Source organism: Schistocerca nitens, chromosome 2 (assembly GCF_023898315.1).
Source record: "Schistocerca nitens isolate TAMUIC-IGC-003100 chromosome 2, iqSchNite1.1, whole genome shotgun sequence".
Lineage (NCBI taxonomy): Eukaryota > Metazoa > Arthropoda > Insecta > Orthoptera > Acrididae > Schistocerca > Schistocerca nitens.
Genome location: NC_064615.1, coordinates 738419785 through 738446300, shown reverse-complemented (window position 1 = coordinate 738446300; position 26516 = coordinate 738419785). Strand labels below are relative to the sequence as shown.

The 26516-nt window shown below is 40.7% G+C and overlaps 1 protein-coding gene across 1 annotated transcript in view; it reads right to left on the bottom strand.

Moving 5' to 3' along the window:
- LOC126235299 (anoctamin-4-like) overlaps positions 1-26516 on the bottom strand; it is a 282026-nt gene that overhangs the window by 119225 nt on the left and 136285 nt on the right. The window contains exon 8 of the mRNA XM_049944024.1: positions 19580-19707. Within this exon, the coding sequence (XP_049799981.1) occupies positions 19580-19707 (128 nt within the window). The remainder of the gene's footprint in view (positions 1-19579; positions 19708-26516) is intronic.

The following is a 26516-nucleotide window of genomic DNA, read 5'->3' as shown; positions in this document are numbered from 1 at the left end:
TACACTTTGTGAAAATGTTTCCCATCCTTCTTTTAGATCCAGGCTTTGGACCAGCACTGGTGAAGTTAAAAACATTTTTATTTTGTTTTTCCCTTTTTATAATTTTTTTTTTGTTTTCGAAGTTTTTTATTTCTAATAGCATTATTGTATTCGTTCTATGTTGCAATTAGTAATTCTGTTTTGTGTGTTATTTTTCAAAACAGGGTACGACACACAATGGTACCTTGCAAGTTTTATATTCGTACCTGCTTTCTCAGTGCACTTTTTGTTTCCAGCAAACAATGCATCTAGCATTGTTATAATGTCTGGAAAATGCCTTCCCAGAAATCTTAGAGGGTTATTATCAGAACCCCTTTCTCTGCCAGCTTTTCTGCGCTCTAACTCATATGTTTCTGTAAGTTCCCTAACCAGTGACAGATGAAACTCTGCTATCATCATTTTACAACCTATTAGTGATCTGTGTTGGACACGAGCATTTAAAACACACAGCTCTAGAACGTGAAAAAAGAACTTTTTATACCACTTCATTGTTTTCCATATACATCCGACAGAGCTAAGCAGCATATCAGTACGGTCAACTGCTCCCATATTCAAGTTATAATCTACAATACTTTGGGGTTTCTTAATTTTTTCTCCAGTATTCCTGTCAATCTTTCCTGTGTCAGCAATTTCTGTGGTGTTACATGTGGTCAACATCCACACTTCCCTTTTGTCACACCACTTTATAGCAAGCATTGTATCATTACACATAAATTGAATATCTCCATGTTCCAGTTTATTCTAAAGTTTCGGCATGTTGTGTCTGTTCTTACGGATAGTACCACATGTGTTGGTCCCATGACTGTGAAGCCAGGCAAACAAGTCTTGGCTTGAGTACCAGTTATTGACATAGAGAATATGTCCAGGTTCTAAATAGGGCTTCATAAGTGTAGCCACTATGTCACCACTTTTCCCCAAATTGAGGAACTCAGTTTCTGTTGATGCCCCTGTATAAACAATGAAATCCAAGACATAGCCAGTCTTACAATCACATAACACAATTTTTTTAATACCGAATCTACTCCGTTTCAATGGAATGAATTGTCTGAAAGATAAGCGTCCTTTGATTAATAACAAACTTCCATCAATACAGAGTTTCTGATGTGGATTAAATGCACAATGGAAAGCTGTACGAACTTTATTGACAATGTTCCTAATTTTGAATAATCTGTCTCCTCCAGTATTGGCAGAGTTGTCACTGAAATGTAACATTCTCATAAGTAACAAAAAGCGGTCTCTTGACCTGAGTTCACTAAAAATTGTCGTATTTAGAAGAACATCTCTGGTCCAGTATTCGCTAATTTTCAGTTTTTTCACGCGAGGCATCAGAAGACAAACAGCTATGGAACAATACATTTCTTCATATCCAGGATCTTTCCACTTTGAGATTCGAGAATGCACTGATTTGGGAGTATTCTCCTTGGTGAACAAATAAAACCGATTCATTTCGTCAGCTATATATATATCATCAGTTCTTGTGTAAAGAATAACATGAAAACTGACAGAATACTTGACTCATTCCCTATTTGACACACATGTCCCGTCAGCGTATCATCAAATGCATGATTAACCGGCTGAAAGTCATTTTCTTTCCAGTCAAATATATCACTAAGATGTGCTTTTTTCATAGGTGTTTCACTACCACTTTATGAGTCTTCAGATTCAGAAAAACTAACAGCTCCTGTTGAAACATGAGACTTCTTTGACAGCCCTGCTGACTTGGACGGTTTATGAATAGAGCTTTCAGACTCTGTGCAAAAGCTATCACTTTCATCAAAATCAAGTAGTTCACCCTCACTGTCGCTCCTCGTAAGAATCTCAATGATTTCTTCATCAGTGCAACCACGACATCTCGCAATTTTCCTTGTAAAATACAGGACGCGAAGAACACTGGCCAGCCGCGGTGGCCGTGCGGTTCTAGGCGCTTCAGTCCCAAACCGCGGGACTGCTAAGGTCGCAGGTTCGAATCCTGCCTCAGGCATGGATGTGTGTGATGTCCTTAGGTTAGTTAGATTTAAGTAGTTCTAAGTTCTAGGGGACTGATGACCTAAGATGTTAAGTCCCATAGTGCTCAGAGTCTTTTCTGTTTTTTGAAGAACACTGATGTAAATTCCGATGAACAGTGAACTGTAGTGCAAAGCCTAGGCTCACAACAGACAAGCTAGCAGCCAGAACTGTGAAAGGCTACTGAGACATGGGACGGGAAGTCCGCTGTCCGAGTTATCTCGTCATCAGCACTCAGGTAGTGGCGCGCCTATACTCGTCATTAGCGCTCAGGGGCCGGCAAGCGAGTGCGACTTAACTCATCAACAGCGCTCAGGGGAAAAACCTGCGGCTGTGACTATACTCGTCATTAGCACCCAGGGAGCGGCACGCAGGATGATGAGTAAAATCATCAACAACAGTCAAAGGGTTAATGTTTGCTAAGTCAGACTGTTTTAGACTATACAGTTATGGTTTTCTTCTACGTGCATGAGGCAACAGTAGAAGAAGAGAGATGGAACTGTTAATACATTTAACTGTTTGAGATAAATGATAGAAGATATTTTAGTTGTGGAAATTCCAGATATGCACCTGATGGCCTTCTTCAGCTAGATGTCAGAAGAATTATTCCACAAAATAATCTTATATCTTAGGTGGCAGTGAGAGAAAGCATAAACAAACTAAGTAACTGTTTTCAGAAACACATGTGTATAGTTTACTCAAAAGATATATAATGCATGAGAGTTTTTAAATAACAGAAAGTTCAGGATGGAATGGACCTTTGAGTTGATCACTATACCTCCCTTCACATTTTCTTATTTTACGGCATCTTTCTGCACCACATGTACTTTGTTGCATCCCATACGTCCAATAACATCTGCTGCCCTCTGCCTCTTTTCATACCCATCCACTAACATGCATCCCACTCTATTTTCATCTTTTTATTTATTTTTTCTCTTTGATCTCATTGTATTTTATTTTTCACCATAGAAACTACTTATGCAAATTAATCTTTTCACTATTTTCACCTGTTTCATCTTTTTTGTGATTTTTCACATGTATTTTTATGTAATTTTACATATTTTTACAAGTTTTTAGCCTCAAATATGGATCTTTGTGCCTTCCATGGTCTCCAATACAGAAAACATTTCCTATCCCTAGGCAGAACCCAGTCCCATATATTGTTGTCTAGCTCATGAAATCCCCCCAAATGGCATGAGAATCAAATTCCCATCTCTAACTGCAATGCCTCCTTCCATAATGTCCTCTATCTGCTCAAATTCCTTCAGCCCGTAACCCTCATCAACCTAGTCCTGCAGAACCATATAATTCTAGCCCGAACCTCCCTGCACTACCTCCTCTGCGTCTTTAAGATTCTCTTGCTCTGCAATCCCAAATTCCTGCATCCCATCTCCCAGATTGAAACTCTTTCCCTTCAGAAAACAAAGCAGCATGCCCGCTAAAAAAACAGTCCAACCTGTTCATCTCATACTCTTGCCTTGGACTACCACTATCCATCACCTCTAGAAGAGCCACCATCGTACCTCCCCTCTCCCCCCCCCCCCCCCACTCACACACAGCAGTCAAACCAAGCCTTACACACCTACTACATTTACCAAGCCCTCAGAAAATCCCTCTCACCGTACAGAACCCAGAACTGAAACAAACCTGTAATGCAGTCATGAAACTGTTCTTCAAAAGTCTCAGCCAAACAGAAGTATCAGTCTTTTCCAAAGACTATAGCTTTCACCCCTCCCAAATTCAATCATGCTGGGCTTCTTAAAGATTTTCTTTCCTTCTCCCAGTCCCTACAGTGGAAACAATTTTTACCACCAACCCTACCAATCCAAAACCAATACTGAATCCTGCCTCACTCAGTTTACTCCTCCATTTAACCTTGGTCCACCCCTACTGCTGTTATCATTATTTGCTGCTAGGTACATAAATTATTATATATGTGGTGTCTGTTCTTTCATACACCACATATACATACCTGTGGATAATGATAACTTCATATACAACAATGGAAAATCCAGGATGGAATACAACAATATTATGAAAAGAATATTTGCTACTCACCATGTGGCAGATATGCTGAGTCGCAAATAGGCACGACAAAAAGACTGTCAGAAAATGAGCTTTCAGTCAACAAGGCCTTTGCCGGAGGTAAAACACACACACACACACACACACACACACAAACGCAACACGCAGACACATAACCCCAGTCTCTGGCTGCTGAGGCACACTGCAAGTGTCTGCACCTGATGGGAGAGGCAAACGGGTGGTAGGGGTAAGGAAGAGTGGGTGGGGAGGGGAAGGCATAACAGGGTACAGGTGGGGGATGGTAAATTGATAATTGTGGGAGTGTACAGGGATGATGTTGAGAGAGGGTAAGGCAGCTAGGTGCAGTTGGATGGTTAGATGGAAGCAGGGGGAGGGGGGTGGTTAGCAGAAATGGAGAGAGGTAAAAAGACTGTGTGTGTGTTGGAGGAATAGAGGACTGTCTAGTGCTGGAATGAGAACAGGGAAGGGGCTAGAGGGCAAGGACAAAGACTAACAAAGGTTGAGGCCAGGAAGGTTATGGGAATGTAGGATATAATGCAGGAAGAGTTCCCACCTGCACAATTCAGAATATCTGTTGTTGGTGGGAAGGATCCAGATGGCACAGAGCATTGTGTTGGGTGGGACGCTTAGCAATGGTGTGGTCCAACTGTTTCTTGGCCAGAGTTTGTCAGTGGCCATTCATGAGGTCAGACAGCTTGTTAGTTGTCATGCCCATGTAGAATGCAGCACAGTGGTTGCAGCTTAGCTTGTAGGTCACATGACTGGTGTCACAGGTAGCCCAGACTTTGATGGGGTAGGTGCTGGTTGTCACTGGACTGGGGTAGGTGATGGTTGGAGGACAGGTCTTGCATCTAGGTCTGTTACAGGTGTATGAGCCATGAGGCAATGGGTTAGGAGCAGGAGCTGAGTAGGGATGGACAAGGTTGTTGAGTAGGTTCAGTGGGTGATTGAATACCACTATGAGAAGAGTCGGAAGCATATTTCTGATTTCAGTGCACAATGAGAGTGGGCTGAAATACTGGAATCCTTCCAAAACACTCAGAATCCCAAACCCCTCACCTGCTTCAGATGCAATGATGACAACTTCATGATCTGGATGAAGGGTGAGGACACACTATTCACATTCCTCCAGGACCTCAAGACCTTCTCCCATATTCACTTCACCTGGTTCTACTCAACCCAACAAGCCATCTTCCTCACTTTTGACCTCCACCTCAAAGATAGCTACATCAGTACCTCCATCCACATCAAACATACCAACCACCAGCAATACCTCCACTTTGACAGCTGCCACCCATTCCATACAACCTAGCTACCTGTAGTCATCGCATCTGTAGCAATTAGTGATCCCTCTCAGAGTACACAAAGGGTCTCACTGAGGCCTTCACAGACTATAACTACCCACCACTCCACCCCAAGTTTGTACAAAAAGAGATTTCCTGTGGCCTGGCCACAGAGGAGCATTCCCTATGTGACTCATAACCAACCAGGACTGGAGCAACTGAATCACATTCTCTGCCAGGGTTTCGACTACCTCTCATCATGCCCTTAAACGAGGAATGTTGTACCCACTACCCTTCCCACCCTTCCCACCCTTCCCACAGTGGTATTCTGCCGCCTACCAATCATACACAATAATCTCATCCATACCCTGCTCCAAACCCGTTGCCTCATGGCTCATATCACTGTAAACGACTTAGATGCAAGACCACCACCTACTCCAATCTGGTCATAAGTATCACCTATCACATCAAAGGCAGGACTACTTGTCAAACCAGTCATGTAGTCTACAACCTAAGCTGCAAACACTTTGCTACATTCTACGTGGGCATGTCTGTCCACATGTGTGGCCACCTACGAACTGTGACCAACAAATAGCTGGACCACCCCATTGCTGAGCACACTGGCCAACACAATGTTCTTCATTTCAATGGTTGCTTCACAACCTGTGCCATCTGGACCCTTCCCACCAACACCATCTTTTCTGAATTGTACAGGTGGGAACTCTCCCTGTAATATAGCCTATGTTCCCATAACCCTCCTGGCCTCAACTTCCATTAGACGTTTGGCCTTAGCCCCTAGCCCCTTCCCTGTTCCCATTCCAGCACTACACAGTCCTCTATTCCACCAACTCACACACAGTCATTTTACCTCTCTCCTTTTCCACTAACCCCCGCCCCCCCCCCCCCCCCTCCATCTAACCTGACTGTACCATCTCTCCACATCATCCCTGTATGCCCCCACAAGCAGCACTTTACCATCCCCACCCATATCCTGCAATCCCTCCTCCTCCCTGCCAAAGCATCCACCTTACCCCCACCACCTGGTTAAGTCTCCCATCGTGCACAGCTGCTCTCAGTGGGGCCTCAGCAGCTAGAGACTGCAGTCACGTGTTTGTGTCTGTTGGATCTCCAATGAAGACCTTGTTAGGAAAAGCTCATTTTCTGACAGTCTTTTCATTGTGCCTATCTCCACTGTCAGAGACAGCAAAGGACTTGGAAGAGCAGTTGAACAGAATGGACAGTGTCTTGAAAGGAGGGTATAAGATGAACACTAACAAAAGCAAAGCAAGGATAATGGAATGTAGTCGAATTAAGTCAGGTGATGCTGAGGGAATTAGATTAGGAAATTAGACACTTAAAGTAGTTTTGCTATTTGGGGAGCAAAATAACTGATGTTTGTCAAAGTAGAGAGGATATAAAATGTAGACAGGCAATGGCAAGGAAATCGTTTCTGAAAAAGAGAAATTTGTTAACATCGAGTATAGATTTAAGTGTGAGGAAGTCGTTTCTGAAAGTATTTGTATGGAGTGTAGCCATGTATGGAAGTGAAACATGGATGATAAATAGTTTAGACAAGAAGATAACAGAAGCTTTCGAAATGTAGTGCTACAGAAGAATGCTGAAGATTAGATGGGTAGATCACATCACTAATGAAGAGATATTGAATAGAATTGGGGAGAAGAGGAGTTTGGGCACAACTTGACCAGAAAAAGGAATCAGTTGGTAGGACATGTTCTGAGGCAACAAGGGATCACCAATTTAGTACTGGAGGGCAGCGTGGAGGGTAAAAATTGTAGAGGGAGACCAAGGGATGAATACACTAAGCAGATTCAGAAGGATGTAGGCTGCAGTAGGTACTGGGAGATGAAGAAGCTTGCACAGGATAGAGTAGCATGGAGAGCTGCATCAAACCAGTCTCAGGACTGAGGACCACAACAACAACAACATCTCCACTATATGGTGAGAAACAACTATCTTTTCATGATACTGATAACTTCAATACAGATGCACACTACATCTGACCATTGCAGGAATCAGCTGACGCTGCAAGCAATGAGGGTAATGGACAGCAGACATTACATATGCAACAAGTTGAGAATGTGGACTGGACGATAAGTGTGCTGGGATAGCTGAAGTGGTTAACTCTGCCACTCACGTAAAGATTGATATCCATGTTTGAGTACCAGTCTGGTACATTTTTTCAACTTTTGCTGCTGGTATTATTTCAGTGCCAGATTGTGGCTGAGGTCCGAGATATCCTTATGTCATACATGTTAGAGATCAGAAATGGAGCAAGTATGAATCTTAAGTGTGGGCTGCACACTTCACAAATAAACATGCCAATGGTACATCAGGCAGTTACATGGGGCTTCTTTTATTCCCACTGTAGTTCCATGAGTATGAAAAGTATGAGAACTGTGGCACTGTAGTTACTTCATACTCATCACCTCATTATCTCTTGCTGAAGCATGCAGGAGTGTAAGGCTAGTCATGATTTATTGTTAGTACAGAAGATGAGTACATGAGCTTGCTGCTATAAAGTAGCACATACAGGGCAAAATTACCGATTGTTGGGCTCTGGGAGCCTTTAATGAAGCTGCATTTTGTGAAACTGTGGAGGGTGTAAGATTAACTGATGCAAAGCACACAGTTGCAAATGAGTTCCTTTAGAGGAGGAGTGATATCTCGAGTAAGTTTCATGCTATAGTCCACACTTCAGACAAGAAACAGAAAATTTTTGCCCAATTCCACAAAATGGCTCTTTTCTTGAATGAGACTTTCACTCTGCAGTGGAGTGTGCACTGATATGAAATTTCCTGGCAGATTAAAACTGTGTGTCAGACCGAGACTCGAACTCAGGACTGTTGCCTTTCACAGGCAAGTGCTCTACCATCTGAGCTACCCAAGCACGACTCATGCCCCATCCATCTTTTCTTGTTTATTCTTCCTCTGCCACAAGAAAACATATGTATTGCATCAAATGGAAACTGGGCACAAAGCAACATCACTATCATATCCCTGCAACAAAGAACTGTGCTACTTCTACATTCTTTTGGTCATTGCAACTTGCCTTTATGGATTAACAATGTTTTCTAACTTATCATTCATTTCTGAAATTTATTTTAGTAATTAATCACCATTTAGAGATTGCACTTCATCCTCCTGTTATTACTTGTCTGAAATAACATAATATAAATCTTTGTGAGCTACAATCTTAAACTGTTAGCTGTAAATCACTTGTAGACCTGCTCAGCTATCACCTGATAAGAGTGAGTTTGGGCCCTTGATAAGTATGCATGTGACCAAAAAAAAAAAAAAAACTGTTTCTGAACCGACCTTTTAAGTCATTGGTAGATCATTTACGTAGGTTTAGATTTATTTTGCTGGAAACACCATCACAGTCACCAGAACTACAATGTTTTAGTGACTAGATGATTTTTTAAACCACCTAAGGAGCAGTATTTTTGAAACTAATGTATGTTGGCACAATCTGAACAAGTAAATCTAATGTATCTGTATTTGGTTGTTTATTAGTTGGTGCATCATTTGCTGTCACTGTGAAGACGTAATCACTGGCTTTGGAGGACAATGGTTTAAAAGTGTCACCATTTCTGCCACAAAAATTTTGTTGTTGTATGATATCACATGGAGCACTATTTTTCTTCATTTCTTATTTATTAATGTTCCAAACGTTGTTGCCCCATTCTTGTAAGATATTATTTACTGGACACAGTGTGCATTTTGCCTTTGTAATGCCAGGCAGGAGCATTTTATAATAACGGTGGTGCTGGAGTTTCAACTCTTGACTAAAATATAGAGCTGTCCTTTCCTAGTACATAATGCTTTAATCCCATCAGTCTCCCATACCTTTGTCATTTTTGCTCTGACTACCATTTTTTCTTCAAGGAGTGTTAACCTAGCACAAGACTACAAACAAAGCTTACTTTGATTTAATAAATGGAAAGTTAATACTTGTGTAGGTATAAATTTGGGTCTCAGTATTAAGACCATCATGAATTTTTGTACATCAAAAAATTTGATCAATAAAAGAGCTGTTCCCAGCAAACATTTATATCAATTTAAATACTTTTAGATTAAAGGAGACTACTCACCGAAAAGCGGAAGCACCGAGTTGTCGATAGGCACATACAAAAGAAACAAAACTTACTAGCTCTCGGAGTTATCCTTTGATGAGCTAGGATGCAACACACAAACACACACACATACACACACACACGTGTATAAACATGTCTATGCTTCTGCTTGGTGCCAGCTGAACTGCCAGCTGAACTACAAGTGCCAATACTATTTTTCTGCAAGTGCAAGTGGACTGGCTGACGTGAGAGTAGTGTTGGGGGGTGAGGGGGGGGGGTGGTAGAGTGAGAAGGAGGCAGGGAGAGAGACTGGGGGTTGGTGGCTAGCAGCTTGGAAGGAGGTGACCTATTTATCGACTAGGAATGAGGGTAGGAGGGGTGGCAATTATATGGGACTGTACAACTGTAGTGGCTGGTGGGAAGTAGCACATGCTGAAGCTGATGTGGGGACATAAATTAGGATGGGTGACAGGATGGAGGAAGGGGAAATTGTTGGGTGGAGGGTGCAGAGACAGTGGGTTACCTGAGACTGAGGCCAGGGCAATTATGGAAGCAGAGGATGTGTTGTAAGTATAACTTCATCTCCGTAGTTCAGAGAAGTTGGTGGTGGTGGAGAAGATACTGATGGCTTGGGTAGGGAAGCAGGCACTGAAATTGGACATGTGCTCACTTGCATGTTGTGGCACTGGGTAGTCAACTTTGTTCTTGGCAACAGTTTGGCAGTGGCCATTCGTCCTGGTGGATGCTGGTTGGTAGTCATACCAATATAAAATGCTGTTCAGTGTTTGTAGCTGAGTTGTTATATGACATGACTGCTTTCACAGGTGGATCCGCCTCTGTGGGGTAGGATAAGTCTGTGACAGGAAAGGAGTATGATGTGCTGAGTGGGTGGATCTGACAGGTCTTGCGACTGGTTCTGCCACAGGGATGTGATCCCTGTGGTAAGGGCTCAGTGTGGGAGTTGCATAGGGATGGGCTAGGATGTTTTGTAGGTTGGGTGGGTGATGGAACACAACTTTTGGTTGGAGGAAAGGATGTTAGATAGGATGTCTGTCATTTCAGGGTAGGATGAGATGGCACTGGGTGGCCAACATTGTTCTTGACAACAGTTTGCAGGTGGCCATTCATCCTGGTGGACAGCTGGTTGGTAGTCATACCAACATAAAAAGCTATGCAGTGTTTGCAGCTGAGTTGGTATATGAAATGACTTCTTTCACAGATAGCCCTGCCTCTGATGGGGTAGGATAAATCTATGACAGGGCTGGAGTAAGATGTGTTGAATGGGTTTGCAGGACAGGTCTTGAAACTGGGTCTGCCACAGATACAATCCCTGTGGCAAGGGGTTGGTGTGGGAGTGACATGGACTGGGATAGTGTGTAGGTTAGGTAGGTGATGAAATACAACTTTTGGTGGGATGGAAAAGATATTGGGTAAGACGTCTGTCATTTCAGGGCAGGATGACAGATAATCAAAGTTCTAGGAAAGGGTATGGTTCTGTTGTTCCAGTCCAGGATGATCAGGATGATATAGGGTGATGAGAGGGGGGTTCTTCTTTGTAGCTCATTCTTGGGGATTGTGAGAGTTTTTGTGGGGGAGGGGGAGGGGGAGGCTAAGGGGCAGAAAATCTGTTTTGGACTGGGTCTCAAAGGTATTGCTTGTCTGTGAAGGTCTTTGTGAGGCATTCAATCACACTCAGCAAGGCAGCTCTTGTCATCACAGATACATCGTCCATGGGTGGATAGGTTGTATGGGAAGCATACTTTGGTGTGTAAGGGAGAGTAGCTGTCAAAATGCAGGTACTGTTGGTAGTTAGTAGGTATAATGTGGACAGGGGTGTGAATGGAGCCATCAGAGATGTGAAGGTCAATGTCCAGAAAGGTAGCACATTGGGCAGAGGAGGAACAGGTAAAGTGGATTGGAGAAACGGTGTTGCAGTTGTGAAGGAATGTGGAGTGAACCTGAACCAGACTAAGGGCTGGGAGTTTTGGGAGCTACTCCATTCCTTTCACAAACTTATCCCACCCCATCAGAGGCTGGTCCACCTGCAAAAGCAGCTATGTCATATACCAACTCTGCTGCAAACAGTGCACAGTATTTTTGCTGGTATGACTACCAACCAGCTGGCCACCGGGATGAATGGCCACAGCCAAACAGTTGTAAAGGATAAAGTTGACCACCCAGTGGCATAACATGAAGATCAGCACAGCATGCTCTGTTTCAATGGCTGCTTTATTACCTGAGCCATCTGAATCCTTTTCTCTACCACCAGTTTGTCTGAACTATGCAGGTGGGAAGTATCCTTACAACACATCTGCCACTCCTGTAATGGCCCTGGCCTCAGTTTCAGGTAACCCACTGACCTCACACCATTCACCCAACAGTTTCCCCTTCCTCTGTCCCATCACCCCTCTTAATTCATGTCCCTCTGTCACCTTCAGCATCTGCCACTTCTTACCAGCTGCTACAGTTGTCCCAGCTTATATACCTGCTACAGTTGTACCAGCACATATGCCTGCCATCCCTCCCTCCCACATTGCTAGTTGGCAAATTGGCTACCTCCTCCTGAGCTGCTAGCCACCCGAACTCAGTCTTTTTCCCTGCCTCCCTCTCCCTCCACTCACCACACCCGAGACTACTGCCACCAGAATTAGTCAACCGGCCTAAAATATAGCCTTGGCACTGTTAGTTCAGCTGGCACCATGTAGCGGCATAGGTGTGTGTATGTGTGTGTGTGTGTGTGTGTGTGTGTGTGTGTGTGTGTGTGTGTGTGTATTTTACTATAGCTCACCAAAGGAAAACCCACATAATTTTTCTTTCTTTTGTGTGTGGCTATTGACATTTCAATGCTTCTGCTTTTTGGAGAGTATTCTCCTTTAAAGTAAAAGTATTACATTCTACAAGAACTTTTCTACAACATTTTTATATAAAAATTTTCATTTTACATCACACCAATACATGTAAAGCATATTTAAAGTAATAATTAGATACTATTCTTGAAGTAAGGTGCCCTAATTGGTTTTCATTCAACAATGTACATGTTTTATCTTATATCTGGTTGTGTTACTAGTAGAAACTGATATTGTATATACATACTTGTGTTATACAGCCATTAAGTTTGTCTTTGAAGAGCTTACTTCATTTTACACAGATGAGCCAAAATATTATGATTACTGTCCACTGCGAGATTTAATGCCACCTGGTGGCGTTGCAGACCCAGATGTAGTAAGAAAAGTATTAATTGGAACAAAGACAAATGGGGAATCATTCTAGTGACAATATGAAGTGCAAGTGGGGAAATCCACTCACATATGTAACTTTGCAAAGGGCAGATTATTATGACATGGCACACAGAAATGAACATCTCAAAAATGGAAAAGCTAGTTGGCAGTTCACAGGCTACTCTCATGAACAAGTAATGAATGAGAGTGAAACTACAAGTAGATGACTAGGTGTTAAACATCCGTGGCTCATCACAGAATGTGGAGGCCACAGGCTTTCCCATTTTGCAAAGTAGGACATGTGACAATCTGTTGCATATCTGACAACAGAGTACATTGCTGGTGCTGGCATGGGTTTTTTGGAACACACCATTTAGTCCACATTATTGAACATGGGACTCTGTAGCAGACAACCCCTATGTTGATCCAATGACACTGTCAATTATGACTGCAAGACCTTCAAGATTGTATGTGGGTCAATGGAAATGTGTTGCCTGGTCAGATGAACCATATTTTTTTGTTACACCAGATTGACTGGTCATGTTGGATACACTGTCATCCAGGTGAACAGTTGCTTAAAACATGCACTGTGCCACAGACACAGAACAGCAAAAGGAAATATTATGCTATCAGGAAGATTCACTTGGGAGTCTACAGAACCTGTGGTAGTAACTGATGCACCAGGAAAGCTGTTGACTATGAGACCATTATTGTGCTCCATCTGCATCCCTTCATGCTTCATGCCTTCCCAAATGGCAATGGAATCTTACAGCAGGATAACTGTCCATGTGAAAAGGCCAGAGTTGTGTTACAATGATTTGAGGAACACGGTAGTGGACACACGTTGATGTCTTGACCACTAAATTCATCTGACCTGAACCTGATGGGACACATCTGGGATGCCATTGGTCACCAGTTCTGCATCCACATACCAATTGTGTGTAATTTACAAGAATAGTGCAACCTGAGCATAGACTATTGGTGCCACATACATCTGAAAACCTAAGAAGGACTTGTTGAATGCATGCCATGCATAAACATTGCTGTATAGCATTCCAAAGGTTGAACTCACTATTAAGCAAGTGCTCATAATGTCCTGGTTCATCAGTGTGTATCCTTTAACATATTTAGTAATGTATGCATAAATCTCCTGAAAGCTTCACCTGGAGCACCCACTGGCAGTTTGAATTTTTTTATGTTTTTTATAGTAAATCTACCTTTCTTAAACTGGATGTTCATGTACATATGAATGTATGTATTGAAAAACTAAGTCTTATTTCTCATTGATGTAACTCAATGTATACTGTCATGATATGAAATTTATATAAAAAAAAAAGACATGATGGGTCCTTCTCTACCTGGCATATGATTGATCTATCCATGTCTTCAACACTCATCCTTCCCACAGCTACTGCCTCTTTTCATCTATGAAACAGAAATGCTTGACTCTGGAAGCTAGGATTCTTCTTGTTATTTACAATTTGTTTCCATCAACTATATTAGGAGTTGTCTCTCCTAAAAGTACTTGACTGACTGTCCCATATGAGTCTGCATAAATTTAACAAAATTCTCAATGGAATTTTCCTTTTCGTTTAAAAACCTCTTACTAAGTCTATTTAGTTAGTATCTTAGAAATCAACCTCATTTCTCTCGTTTTGATGTCCAAATAGTCTTTTTAGGTGTCTCTCCTTACAGATGAGCTGAACAGAATGGATGCTGGAATCTGAGCCATAGGATACTACCATCAGAACATTCTCATTACCAAAATTTACTGTCTTGCACACTAGGAAAATCTGTGTGCTTAATTTATTCCATGTGGTATCCATGTGGCCCACCAAATTCAATGGTGATCTATATTGGTCCCTAAAATTTCAATCATCATCATCATCATCATCATCATCATCATTTAAGACTGATTATGCCTTTCAGCGTTCAGTCTGGAGCATAGTCCCACTTATAAAATTCCTCCATGATCCCCTATTCAGTGCTAACATTGGTGCCTCTTCTGATGTTAAGCCTATTACTTCAAAATCATTCTTAACCGAATCCAGGTACCTTCTCCTTGGTCTACCCCGACTCCTCCTACCCTCTACTGTTGAACCCATGAGTCTCTTGGGTAACCTTGCTTCTGCCATGTGTGTAACATGACCCCACCATCTAAGCCTGTTTGCCCTGACTGCTACATCTACAGAGTTCATTCCCAGTTTTTCTTTGATTTCCTCATTGTGGACACCCTTCTGCCATTGTTCCCATCTACTAGTACCTGCAATCATCCTAGCTACTTGCATATCCGTAACCTCAACCTTATTGATAAGGTAACCTGAATCCACCCAGCTTTTGCTCCCATACAACAAAGTTGATTGAAAGACTGAACGGTGCACAGATAACTTAGTCTTGGTACTGACTTCCTTCTTGCAGACAAGAGTAGATCGTAGCTGAGCACTCACTGCATTAGCTTTGCTACACCTCGCTTCCAGTTCTTTCACTATGTTGCCATCCTGTGAGAATATGCATCCTAAGTACTTGAAACTGTCCACCTGTTCTAACTTTGTTCCTCCTATTTGGCACTCAATCCATTTATATCTCTTTCCCACTGACATTACTTTTGTTTTGGAGATGCTAATCTTGATACCATAGTCCTTACATTTCTGATCTAGCTCTGAAATATTACTTTGCAAACTTTCAATAGAATCTGCCATCACAACTAAGTTATCCGCATATGCGAGACTGCTTATTTTGTGTTCACCTATCTTAATCTCACCCAGCCAGTCTATTGTTTTCAACATATGAACCATAAATAATATGAACAACAGTGGAGACAGGTTGCAGCCTTGTCTTACCCCTGAAACTACTCTGAACCATGGGCTCAATTTACCGTCAACTCTAACTGCTGCCTGACTATCTATGTAAAGACCTTTAATTGCTTGCAAAAGTTTGCCTCCTACTCCATAATCACATAGAACAGACAATAACTTCCTCCTAGGAACCCGGTCATATGCCTTATCTAGATCTATAAAACATAGATACAATTCCCTATTCCACTCGTAACACTTCTCCATTATTTGCCGTAAGCTAAAGATCTGGTCCTGACAACCTCTAAGAGGCCTAAACCCACACTGATTTTCATCCAATTTGTCCTCAACTAATACTCGTACTTTCCTTTCAACAATACCTGAGAAGATTTTACCCACAACGCTGATCAAAGAGATACCTATGTAGTTGTTACAATCTTTTCTGTTTCCATGTTTAAAGATTGGTGTGATTACTGCTTTCGTCCAGTCTGATGGAACCTGTCCCGACTCCCACGCCATTTCAGTTATCCTGTGTAGCCATTTAAGACCTGACATTCCACTGTATTTGAACAGTTACGACTTAATTTCATACACCCCAGCCGCTTTATTGCACTGCAATCTATTGACCATTTTCTCCACTTCCTCAAATGTGATCCTATTTCCATCATTCCTGTCCCATTGTACATCGAAATCTGAAACATTACTGATCGCATTTTCACCTACATTGAGCAGCTCTTCAAAATATTCCCTCCATCTGCCCAAGGCATCAACAGGATTCACCAGCAGTTTTCCTGACCTGTCCAAAATACTTGTCATTTCCTTCTTACCTCCCTTTCGAAGACTTCTAATTACACTCCAGAATGGTTTTCCAGCAGCTTGACCCAAGGTCTCCAACCTGTTTCCAAAGTCTTCCCAAGATTTCTTCTTAAATGCTGTAATTATCTGTTTGGCTTTGTTTCTTTCTTCAACATAACTTTCTCTGTCTACCTGAGTTCTAGTATGTAGCCATTTTTGATATGCCTTCTTTTTCCTTTTACAGGCTGCCTTGACTGCGTCATTCCACCAAGCTGTTTGCTTCATCCTACCTTTACACAGTACTGTTCCAAGACATTCTTTGGCCACTTCTAGTATTGTGTCCCTGTACCTTGTCCATTCCTTTTCCAGTGACTGCAATTGACTACATTCAACTAACTGGTACCTTTCTGAGATCACTGTTATGTGCTTGTGTCTGATTTCCTTATCCTGAAGTTTCTCCACTCTTATCCTCCTACACATGGACCTGACCTCCTGCACTTTCGGCATCACAATACCAATTTCACTGCAGATTAAATAGTGATCAGTGTCATCAAAGAATCCCCTGAATACACGTGTGTCCCTCACAGCCTCCTGAATTCCTGATCTGTTATTTTATAGTCAATGATAGATCTGGTTCCCCTGCCTTCCCAAGTATACCGGTGAATGTTCTTATGTTTAAAAAAGGAGTTTGTGATTACTAAGCCCATACTGGCACAGAAATCCAAGAGTTGTTTCCCGTTCCTGTTGGCCTCCATATCCTCTCCAAATTTACCCATAACCTTTACATACCCTTCTGTTCGATTTCCGATCCTGGCATTAAAATCACCCATGGACAGAACACTGTACTTGTCCTTTACTCTAACAACTACATCACTGAGTGCGTCATAAAAACTATCCATCTTATCTTGAACTTTCCCTTCACAATACGAATATACTGACACAATCCTAATTTTCTTGCTAGACACTGCCAAATCTATCCATATAAGTCGTTCGTTTACATACCTTATTGCAACTACACTGGGTTCCATTTCTTTCCTGATGAAAAGCCCTACACCCCATTTTGCTACTCCTGCTTTGACTCCTGACAGGTAGACCTTGTATTCTCCCACTTCCTCTTCTTTCTCACCCCTTACCCGAATGTCACTAACAGCTAAAACATACAACCCCATCTTACTTGCAGCCTCTGCCAGCTCTACCTTCTTCCCAGAGTATCCCCCATTGATATTAATAGCTCCCCATCTCGTTACCATTCGTTTGCCGAGTCGTATCTTTGTCAATTAGAGGTTGGACTCCGTCACCTCCAAAGGTCCGAGGCATTTTGCTCTGATTTTTACCAGCATCACATTAATAGTACCAGGGAAGCAGGTTGCTAGCCTTACTTGCCCCGGGTCCCATTGAGTTTTACCCCTAACGGTTGAGGGACTAAGCGGTGGATTTGGTAATCTTTGCCGTCTGAGCACAAAGGTGGCCACGACTCGGAATATGTCCGAGATGCCCAGCCTTATTCCAAAGTAACTGGTATCCTGACTATCAGGACCACTTACTTGGCCACTCATACGTTGCCCGTGGTTCATGAACTAGGACATGATACCAGGAACCCACACCATGAACCACCTAAAATTTCAAAAGTCTATATTTTGCTAACAGAATATTTACTGGTTTCAAAAGGTCTGGTTTGGAATACTGTGGACACCTTTTAGTTCAATGTATTTTGATTTAATTATTTATTTGCATTTTCCATAAGCAAAATTGCTACCTTCTCAAGTACCTCCTGTGACCATTCTCTACAAATAACTGATGTTTCATAAGCATGTGTGGTAACTCCCTAATTTACATTTCGCATGCTGTCAAGCTCAAGAATAAACTTTAACATCTGATCCCTGATTCACTACTACACCTGAACCTTTTGCAATCAATGAGCTACTTCCATTGTTGTTGATCTCAACAGGTCATATATATCCATGAAAATATCTGTTGTCATATAACACACCAACCATCAGTGTCACCCAGTGTACATAAAGAAGTTCCTGTGTACACACTTGGCACCTATAGGCACCATCTGCAGTGGAAGGGGGAAGTTAGCCACACACATCAGTAACCTTGACTGAGCATTTACAAACACACAATACCCTATTCAACTAGTCCAGAAATAGATTTGCTTTTGCCAGATACTTGAGTGGCACCAACACATTCACAGCCCTTGTGAAGCCATTACTATTACCCCTTCATCATCGGATCAGACCTTGAAAACTTAACATAGTCCTTTTGCAATGATTCAAGTTTCTCTAATTGAGTGAGGTGTTGTATTTTAAGATGTTAGGCTCATATTCTGGAGGTCAGGGATTCTTATATAGCAATCCAGATGGCAAGCATTGCTTTGTAAAGGACAAGGCTGACTTCCTTACCCATCTTTTGGCACTTTGAGCTGTTGTTAGCCTCTAATGATCATGCTGTCAATAAGACATTAAACCCTAATATTCCCTTGACAAACTCAATGTGCACTGAAATGAGTGTAAGTCAGTGCTTATCACCCACAGTTGTACTCTGTCATCCACACAGCCTACACAATACCCTAATCCATCCTTATAACAACCGTACTCCTAATTCTGCACCACGTGGGACATTTTTTTGTAGATGAATGTTGGGTAAGATTGGTCATATATTGCATCTGTCACCTTCTACCACAGTCCAGTCACAAGCATTTTGTATCCTATAAAAGAAGAAAGGTGTGGAGAAAAAAACTAACCAGCTGTCTGTCTGCATGAATAACTACTGCCAAACTGTGGCTAATCACAACTTGAACCCCCAGTGTAAACATGCTGTATGCCACAACAATGACTTCAATAACTGATTTAGTACCCCCCTCCCTACTGGCTCCACTCCCACACCATATGGCAACAGCTTCAATGAATGATACAGGTTGTTACTGTCCTTCCAATATGTTCCATCAGGCAATCATGCTGCCCTTGATATCTACCTCCACTATGTCATACCTGTCCTATTTTCTGTCTGCCTCCCAATACCAGTTTCACATATCTCTTTGTTTCTCACTTTTGTTAAGTTAAAATTATTTTATACCCTTATCCGTATGGTTTCTTCTGAAGTCTCCCTATATTTTGCCCCAGTCCCAAACCTTCTTTTATCAGGGTACTTGTGCAGAGTATTGTAATTATAGCAGCATATAGGTGCATACACATGTATATGCACATGGTCCAGGATTCGACATTCCCATTCAGGTTTTCCATTATAGTTTGAGAGTTGTGTCATGTTTAATTTACAGGTCTCATTCACATGAATCTTACACTCACTGTTCTTCCTGGTCCTTGCTGTACGATGCTTCATAAAAAGAAGGTTCCTTTGCAATACGGTTATGGTTGTATTCAAACATTTTCTTGAACTTAAAGGGGAATCCTGGTGTTTCTGATTCTTCCTTCTTCTCTGTTTCCTACAAGTACATAAAAGAATGGTTTAATTAATTAGCTTCTCACTCACTTGTAAACCAATAATAATGAAAAGATAACACTAAAAATAGAAGAATTTATAGCTAACAGAGCATTGCTGCAAATACCATACCTAAAAGTGTGTTGATAGAAAGTAAAATAAAACAAAATAAAATCCACTGTCTTGGACAATGCAAAATTTTATTTTATATTTTTTACACTGATAATAAACCATTTCATTCATTCCCTTGCCTATGAAAATGACAAAAAAAACATCTTGCCTATGAAAATGACACAAAAAACATCTTGCTTGATAACACATTTCTGTGAGAATAACTAGTAAAAAAAACTAAAATTTTTATAATGTTAAAATTAGTTACATTGCAGAAATGGACAGAAAGAAATGCAAATTATTGTAATGATGATATGTCCACAAGCAACAAAAGTCTTCAGTGAGAACCAAATTACTGTAGTATTGATTTCTAATGATGTAGGTGTTCTGTACTTAATTAATGCAAAAGATTATGTTGAGGTGAGAAAAAGTTCCCAGTAGTAGGTCTAACACAGGAACAAAAATGGTCTCACTATCTCCAACTGAATCTTATTCTTGAACAGAAAGTAGCAAAGCTTGCAGCCATAAAAATATTTGACAACTCCCCTTGTGATTTAAAGGTGCTTGCAGATGATGAAAGTTTAAAACAAACTGAAATCATTTCTGATAGGCAACTATGTCTATTCTAAGGTTAAATATTCTGAACAGATAATCTCTGTATGTGACTCAGCTACATTTGTTAAATTTTATTGTAGATTGCAGTTAAAGAAAAATCAAATTATATAAATGGCCTTTATACAAACGTGTTTTCACAAAGAACATATATCTTATTTGTAAATCTATTGACACATTCCACATCATATTGAGTTGTCACAAACATGACTCACTTAACATGTAAATAACAAACTTGTCTTGTCAGACTACACAACTTGACAAAGAAAGTAAAGCAGCCAGATGGTGAGGAGGAAATGAAATAAAACACCACATACTGACAGGGTGTGTGATGTTACTTCAGTTATCACAATATCTGAGTCACATTTATGAAGAACTTGACAGTATGAGCCCATTTATCAGTATGATGTTGCTCCCTATCTATGAAGTGATTCCATCGGGAAGTGTGTCATAAAGACATTCTTCTTGTGAGGTAAGGTAGCCCATAATTGTCACAACTGGTCCTTGGTGTCTTGGGTAGGATACTGGCACTGTGAAGATGTTGATATCTAAGCTGGTCTCATACATGATCTATTGGGGACAGATCTGTGAATCTTGCTGGACACAGGTGTATCTCAACACCACATAGTCAGTTCACAGAGACATGCACCATGTGTGGATGAGCATTTTACTTTGAAAAACAGTACCATCACATGAGAAGTCCATGACATACCATTATGCCATCAGAATTCTCTCAATCATTACCAGCCAAAACCTGTAGTCACATCCAAAGGCTCTTCACACCATGATGCCCAGAGTAAAACCCCTGTGCCACTCCAAAACATTGAAAGAGTGGGATGTCTCCTAAGGTCACCACTGCACTTACTGATGATGGTCATCCAGAGTAGTGCAGAACTGTGATTCATCACTCAATACAATGTGATGTTATTCATGATCAGTCCATGCTTCCCAGTCATGGCACCATTGCAAATCCAGCCATTTGTGTTGTGATTTTAATGGCAGCCTATGCATGGAGCACTAATCCTCTAAAACATCTACTTCTAATGTCTGACCAAAGGTGCAGGATGAGACACAGTGTTACAGGGAGTCCAATACTTACTCTTGGATGGCAGGCACAGATGTGAAGAGGTTACCAATGTCCTTGGTGTACAATATGCCAATCCTTCCTTGTGGTGGTCAGATGTGGTCGACCAGAACCTAGATTATGAGTATGCCTGCCCTCACTTTCCCATGCAGTCAAATCTGGATACTGCAATCTGACCAAATGGAGACCCACTATGAGGCCTCTTTCAAACTCTAGGTGCTCACACAAGAACACAGCATCTCCGTGTCACTCACAAAGATACTTAACATCAGATGCCATTCGCACACCTTATATACCCTACCAGGCCTGGTAAAAAAATTAAACATGAACAATAGCAGTGCACTCTGGTGGCTGTTCCACTTGTCACAGAGAGCTTCAGCTCTTATCATTTACATGTCCATCAATAGTGTGTATGTGTATGAACTTAACTGACATTTGACCAGGTCTTCTAGGTGTGTCCCTTTTTTGTCAGGCAGTGTATATTCAAATAGGAGCAATTCCTGATAAAAGTTTGAAGTCTCTAGCCAGTTGGCTATACAGAAAACATCATTAACATTATGTGTACCATTAACAGTAGGTGAACAGGAATGTAATTCTGTGGGAACTAAAAAATGGTATTACATTAATGTGGTGACATGCACAAAAGTACAATAAAGTAGTCAGTAGATGAATGAATAAACAATGTTAATATACTAGTGGTGGAAAGTGCAGGATAGAAAACAAACACTACAAGCAGTAAACCACAAAGTTGAGGCATTGAGAAGTAGATAGGCACATAAACAATACTGAAAATATAGTTAAGCTTTAGAATATTGTCCTTTTCGGTACCAAAGAGACTAACTGTCTCTCTCTCTCTCTCTCTTGTTCCGGAGCTGTAGCACCACTAGAGTGAGAGGTTATGTTGAATGGAGTAGGTGGCAGAGACACATGGGAAAGGAAGAGAAAAGGGAGGTGTGAAGGGAAGCAAAGGTAACATATAAAGGAGGGAGAAGCAGTGAGGGAATGGAATAGAAATGTGACAGCAGTGAGCATGCCTCATTATAGGCAGGAGAATGTGGCACCTGATGAAACACTAAAAACAGAAAGAATGCAGGTTAAGATTTAGTGTTTCATCATTACATACAAACTTGGATAGAGGAAGAATGGGGTGGGAATTTGACAATGTCCTTTTCAAAGAAACCATCCTACCTTTTTCCTTAAGGGAAACCACAGCAAACTTAACATTGTATGGCTGGATGGGGATTTCAATTGCTGTCATCCTGAATGTGAGATAATACAGGAGGCACAATTTAGGTTAGGAGCAGAGAAGGTGGGGGTGGGGGTGGGGTGGCTAGTTATTTAGAAATCACAGTGATAGAAACTGAAACAGAACGTTTAAGTTTTATGAAGTTGAAGAAAAAAAGTTTAGAAAAAAAGCAAATGGCACTGTCAGATTAGTGATGTATATTGAAAACTGTTAATAAATATAGTTAAGCAATATTTTTTTGAGCCCGAGTGAATATACTACTTTGCAGCAGTTATAGGTGGAATGGCAGAAGAGGCAGACTACAGAGAGAACAGGGTGAATAGAGATTAATGGTTTGATGAATCTGTTGCGAGATCATTTATGTAGATTAAGAACAAGAGAAACTACAGTACTGAACTCCATGGGATTTCACATTTTATGCACCTCCTTCCAATGTTTCATTGAATATCTGTAATGCAGTTTTCCAAAGTGACCCTCTGCCTTCTATTATGAAAGTGAGACACCATCCTTACAGAGTGATGCCATCATTGGCCCAACATTTTAGTTTCTGAGGTAGAATGTTGTGATCCAGACCATTTAATGTCGCAGAATACAACAACAGGATAGTTTTTGTTCTTCAGTTCTACCAAGATTTCATTTCTGAGATCTTATATGACTTTCACTGTAGATAATCAAATGCAAAAGGTGCATAAGAGCAATTTAGCTAGTTGTACTGTGAAAAAATAAGTGACTATTCTATTGCACTCAATTTATTTGTTTCTCTCTCTTTCTCTCTCCTTTTCCTTTCATTACTACATATTTATATCATTTGTATAAAAAAAATACCTTACTGCTTGACTGCATACAAAGGTATTTCAAGGGCAGATCTATTATGAAAGTAGAAACTTTTAAACCCCCATTAAGGACAGCATTATAGCTAGAACTGCTATTAAATTTTTATGGGCGCAAGTTTTACTACTTTTTAGGGACAACATGATTTTTATATTTTCGTTATGAGTTGTATTTTTGAAATTATGTCTGTTAGTGGAGAAACATGCATTTTTAAATAAATTTAACACATTTTTATTTTGCTGTTTATTAGTGGGTGCGATGTTTGGTACCACTATTAAGGTTGTCATTAAAATGAGAAATAATTGATTTTACACATTAAAATTTTTGCCATTACCTGGGACCTCAGTAACATGTATGCCACTTTTTTCCTTACTTTATCCAAACTGTTCTTCTAAATTACTTACTTCAAACATATTTTTGAACATAAAGCATACTTTTTTTTGTAACAGTCCGAAGGTTTTACAGTACTTGTGGAGTAATGAAGTTTTAACTCAACAATAACAAAGTGCTACCTGAATTAGGCAGATGGTTTCCTTCATGGCACAAGATACTTTTTCTCATATCCTAGCCTGCTTTTGTCCCTACTCACATTTCATTTTATCCTCGTACTATTTTAGAGGAAAATTATGTATAAGACAGTGAAAAAATTGTGATAAAATCTCTTCCCAGCAGTTTGCTAACTACTATGACCAAGTTTTTGCTATATGATGTTTCTTTTATGATTCAAGCTTAACTGTCTGCACAATTTTATCATTAAAGTTTGACCATCATGGTTAGATAAACCTTTTATTAACAATTTTACATTATAATTGTTTTAAGAAATTTGGTCTAAGAATAAGATTTAATGGTGCTATGATCTTCAATCCTCAATAAACATTTTACTAAGTGAATTGATCCAAAGCTTAATGTCAATAACACTTAGTGTCCTTGATAAATAATAATCTACAGAAAACAGTGTTAAAGTCTTCACAGATATTGAACATTCACTTAAGTCTACATAACCTAATTAACATTCTCTCTCTGTGTTTGATGAAAGTTAATATTTTTTTCCGTATACTGCCTGTGATACATCAGTCCACTGAGCTTATGTGTTTCCAGCCTCATTGTTATGGCACAGCATTCAAAGACCGGTTAAGCAGTGCCCACTAAGTTGTAGATCCTGATATGCAACACTAATTTTCTTTCAGTGTGGTTCCACAACATATTATCTTGTTGTGGTTACTTGACAGGATCATTCAGTGCAGAAAGCAATCTATAAATTTCTATTGTAGTCTTTTAGTGAAAACTGTTTAATTGTGAATATTGATATGTTAACACAATTACTGGATTACTAGTTCTGGCAATATGCATTGCATTCAGATCCATAAAACTGGGCAGTGGTAGTTACATCATACAGTGCTTAAACCACAGTCTGATGACTCTGTTGCAGCCATGAAGAGGCAAGATGTCACACCTAGCTGTCTTGTTCAAGCCATTTGTACTCCAAGTTGTACATACATTATCAAAGCACACCAGGCATGTCACTGTAATGCTTCAACTTCCTTCTGCATATTGTACAGTCATAATGTGACAGGGTGGTTTAAGCATTATATGATGTAACTACGATTGCCCAGTTTTATGGATCTGAAGATGGCAATACATATTGCTGAACATAGTGAACCAGGCAAATAATTGGCTTCCACAAGACAACTGCAGTACATGTTACCTTGTATCGCTCCAACTATATCTGCTCAATGTCAGTATCAATGCCTGGGAGAGCTGTGTACTGACCACATGCCCCTCCCTATCCACATCCATTGCGACCTATGGGCTGACGATGACACGGTGGCCTGTCGGTACCATTGGGCCGGGCTTCAAGGCGTTTTCAGTGAAGTTTAGTATTTTTTAATGTCAGTATCAAATATTACTGCTAGGATGTCATGAGCTGCAGTATGTGATCACAAACATTCGTTTCCTGTCAGGCACTATGAAATTTATGTCAGTTTGATACCAGAAAATGTACTACACAAGACATTTCCAATTGTTGACATTTGGTGATTAATGTAATGTTATATTTGACATCACACTGAATTTGATTTTTATTTTTTTGTTGACACTATTATTTTTATGCTACCACAGCTTGAATTGTGGCAAAGTGATTAGCACACTGGACTCGCATTTGGGAGGATGGTGGTTCAAACCCATGTCTGGCCATCCTGAATTAGATTTTCCATGATTTACCTAAATCACTTCAGGCAAGAGCTGGAATGGTTCCTTCAAAAGGGAACGGCCGACTTCCTTCCCCATCTTTTCCTAACTAGATGAGACTGATGAACTCGCTATTTGGTCTCCTCTCCACCAACCAATCAATCCTAATAGTTAGTATTTAAATGTTTTAGGTTGTTCATACATGCATTATTTTTCATTAGGGCTAACAAAAAAATCAACATGAATATTGCAGCAATCTGGCAAACAGACTTGTGCTGATATTATACCTCTTTACATATGTTGTTGTTTGTTGTGGTCTTCAGTCCTGAGACTTGTTTGATGCAGCTCTCCATGCTACTCTATCCTGTGCAAGCTTCTTCATCTCCCAGTACCTACTGCAACCTACATCCTTCTGAATCTGCTTAGTATATTCATCTCTTGGTCTCCCTCTATGATTTTTACCCTCCACACTGCCCTCCAGTACTAAATTGGTGATCCCTTGATGCCTCAGAACATGTCCTACCAACCGATCCCTTCTTCTAGTCAAGTTGTGCCACAAACTCCTCTTCTCCCTAATTCAATACCTCCTCATGAGTTACGAGATCTACCCATGTAATCTTCAGCATTCTTCTGTAGCACCACATTTTGAAAGCTTCTGTTCTCTTCTTGTCCAAACTATTTATCATCCATGTTTCACTTCCATACATGGCTACACTCCATACAAATACTTTCA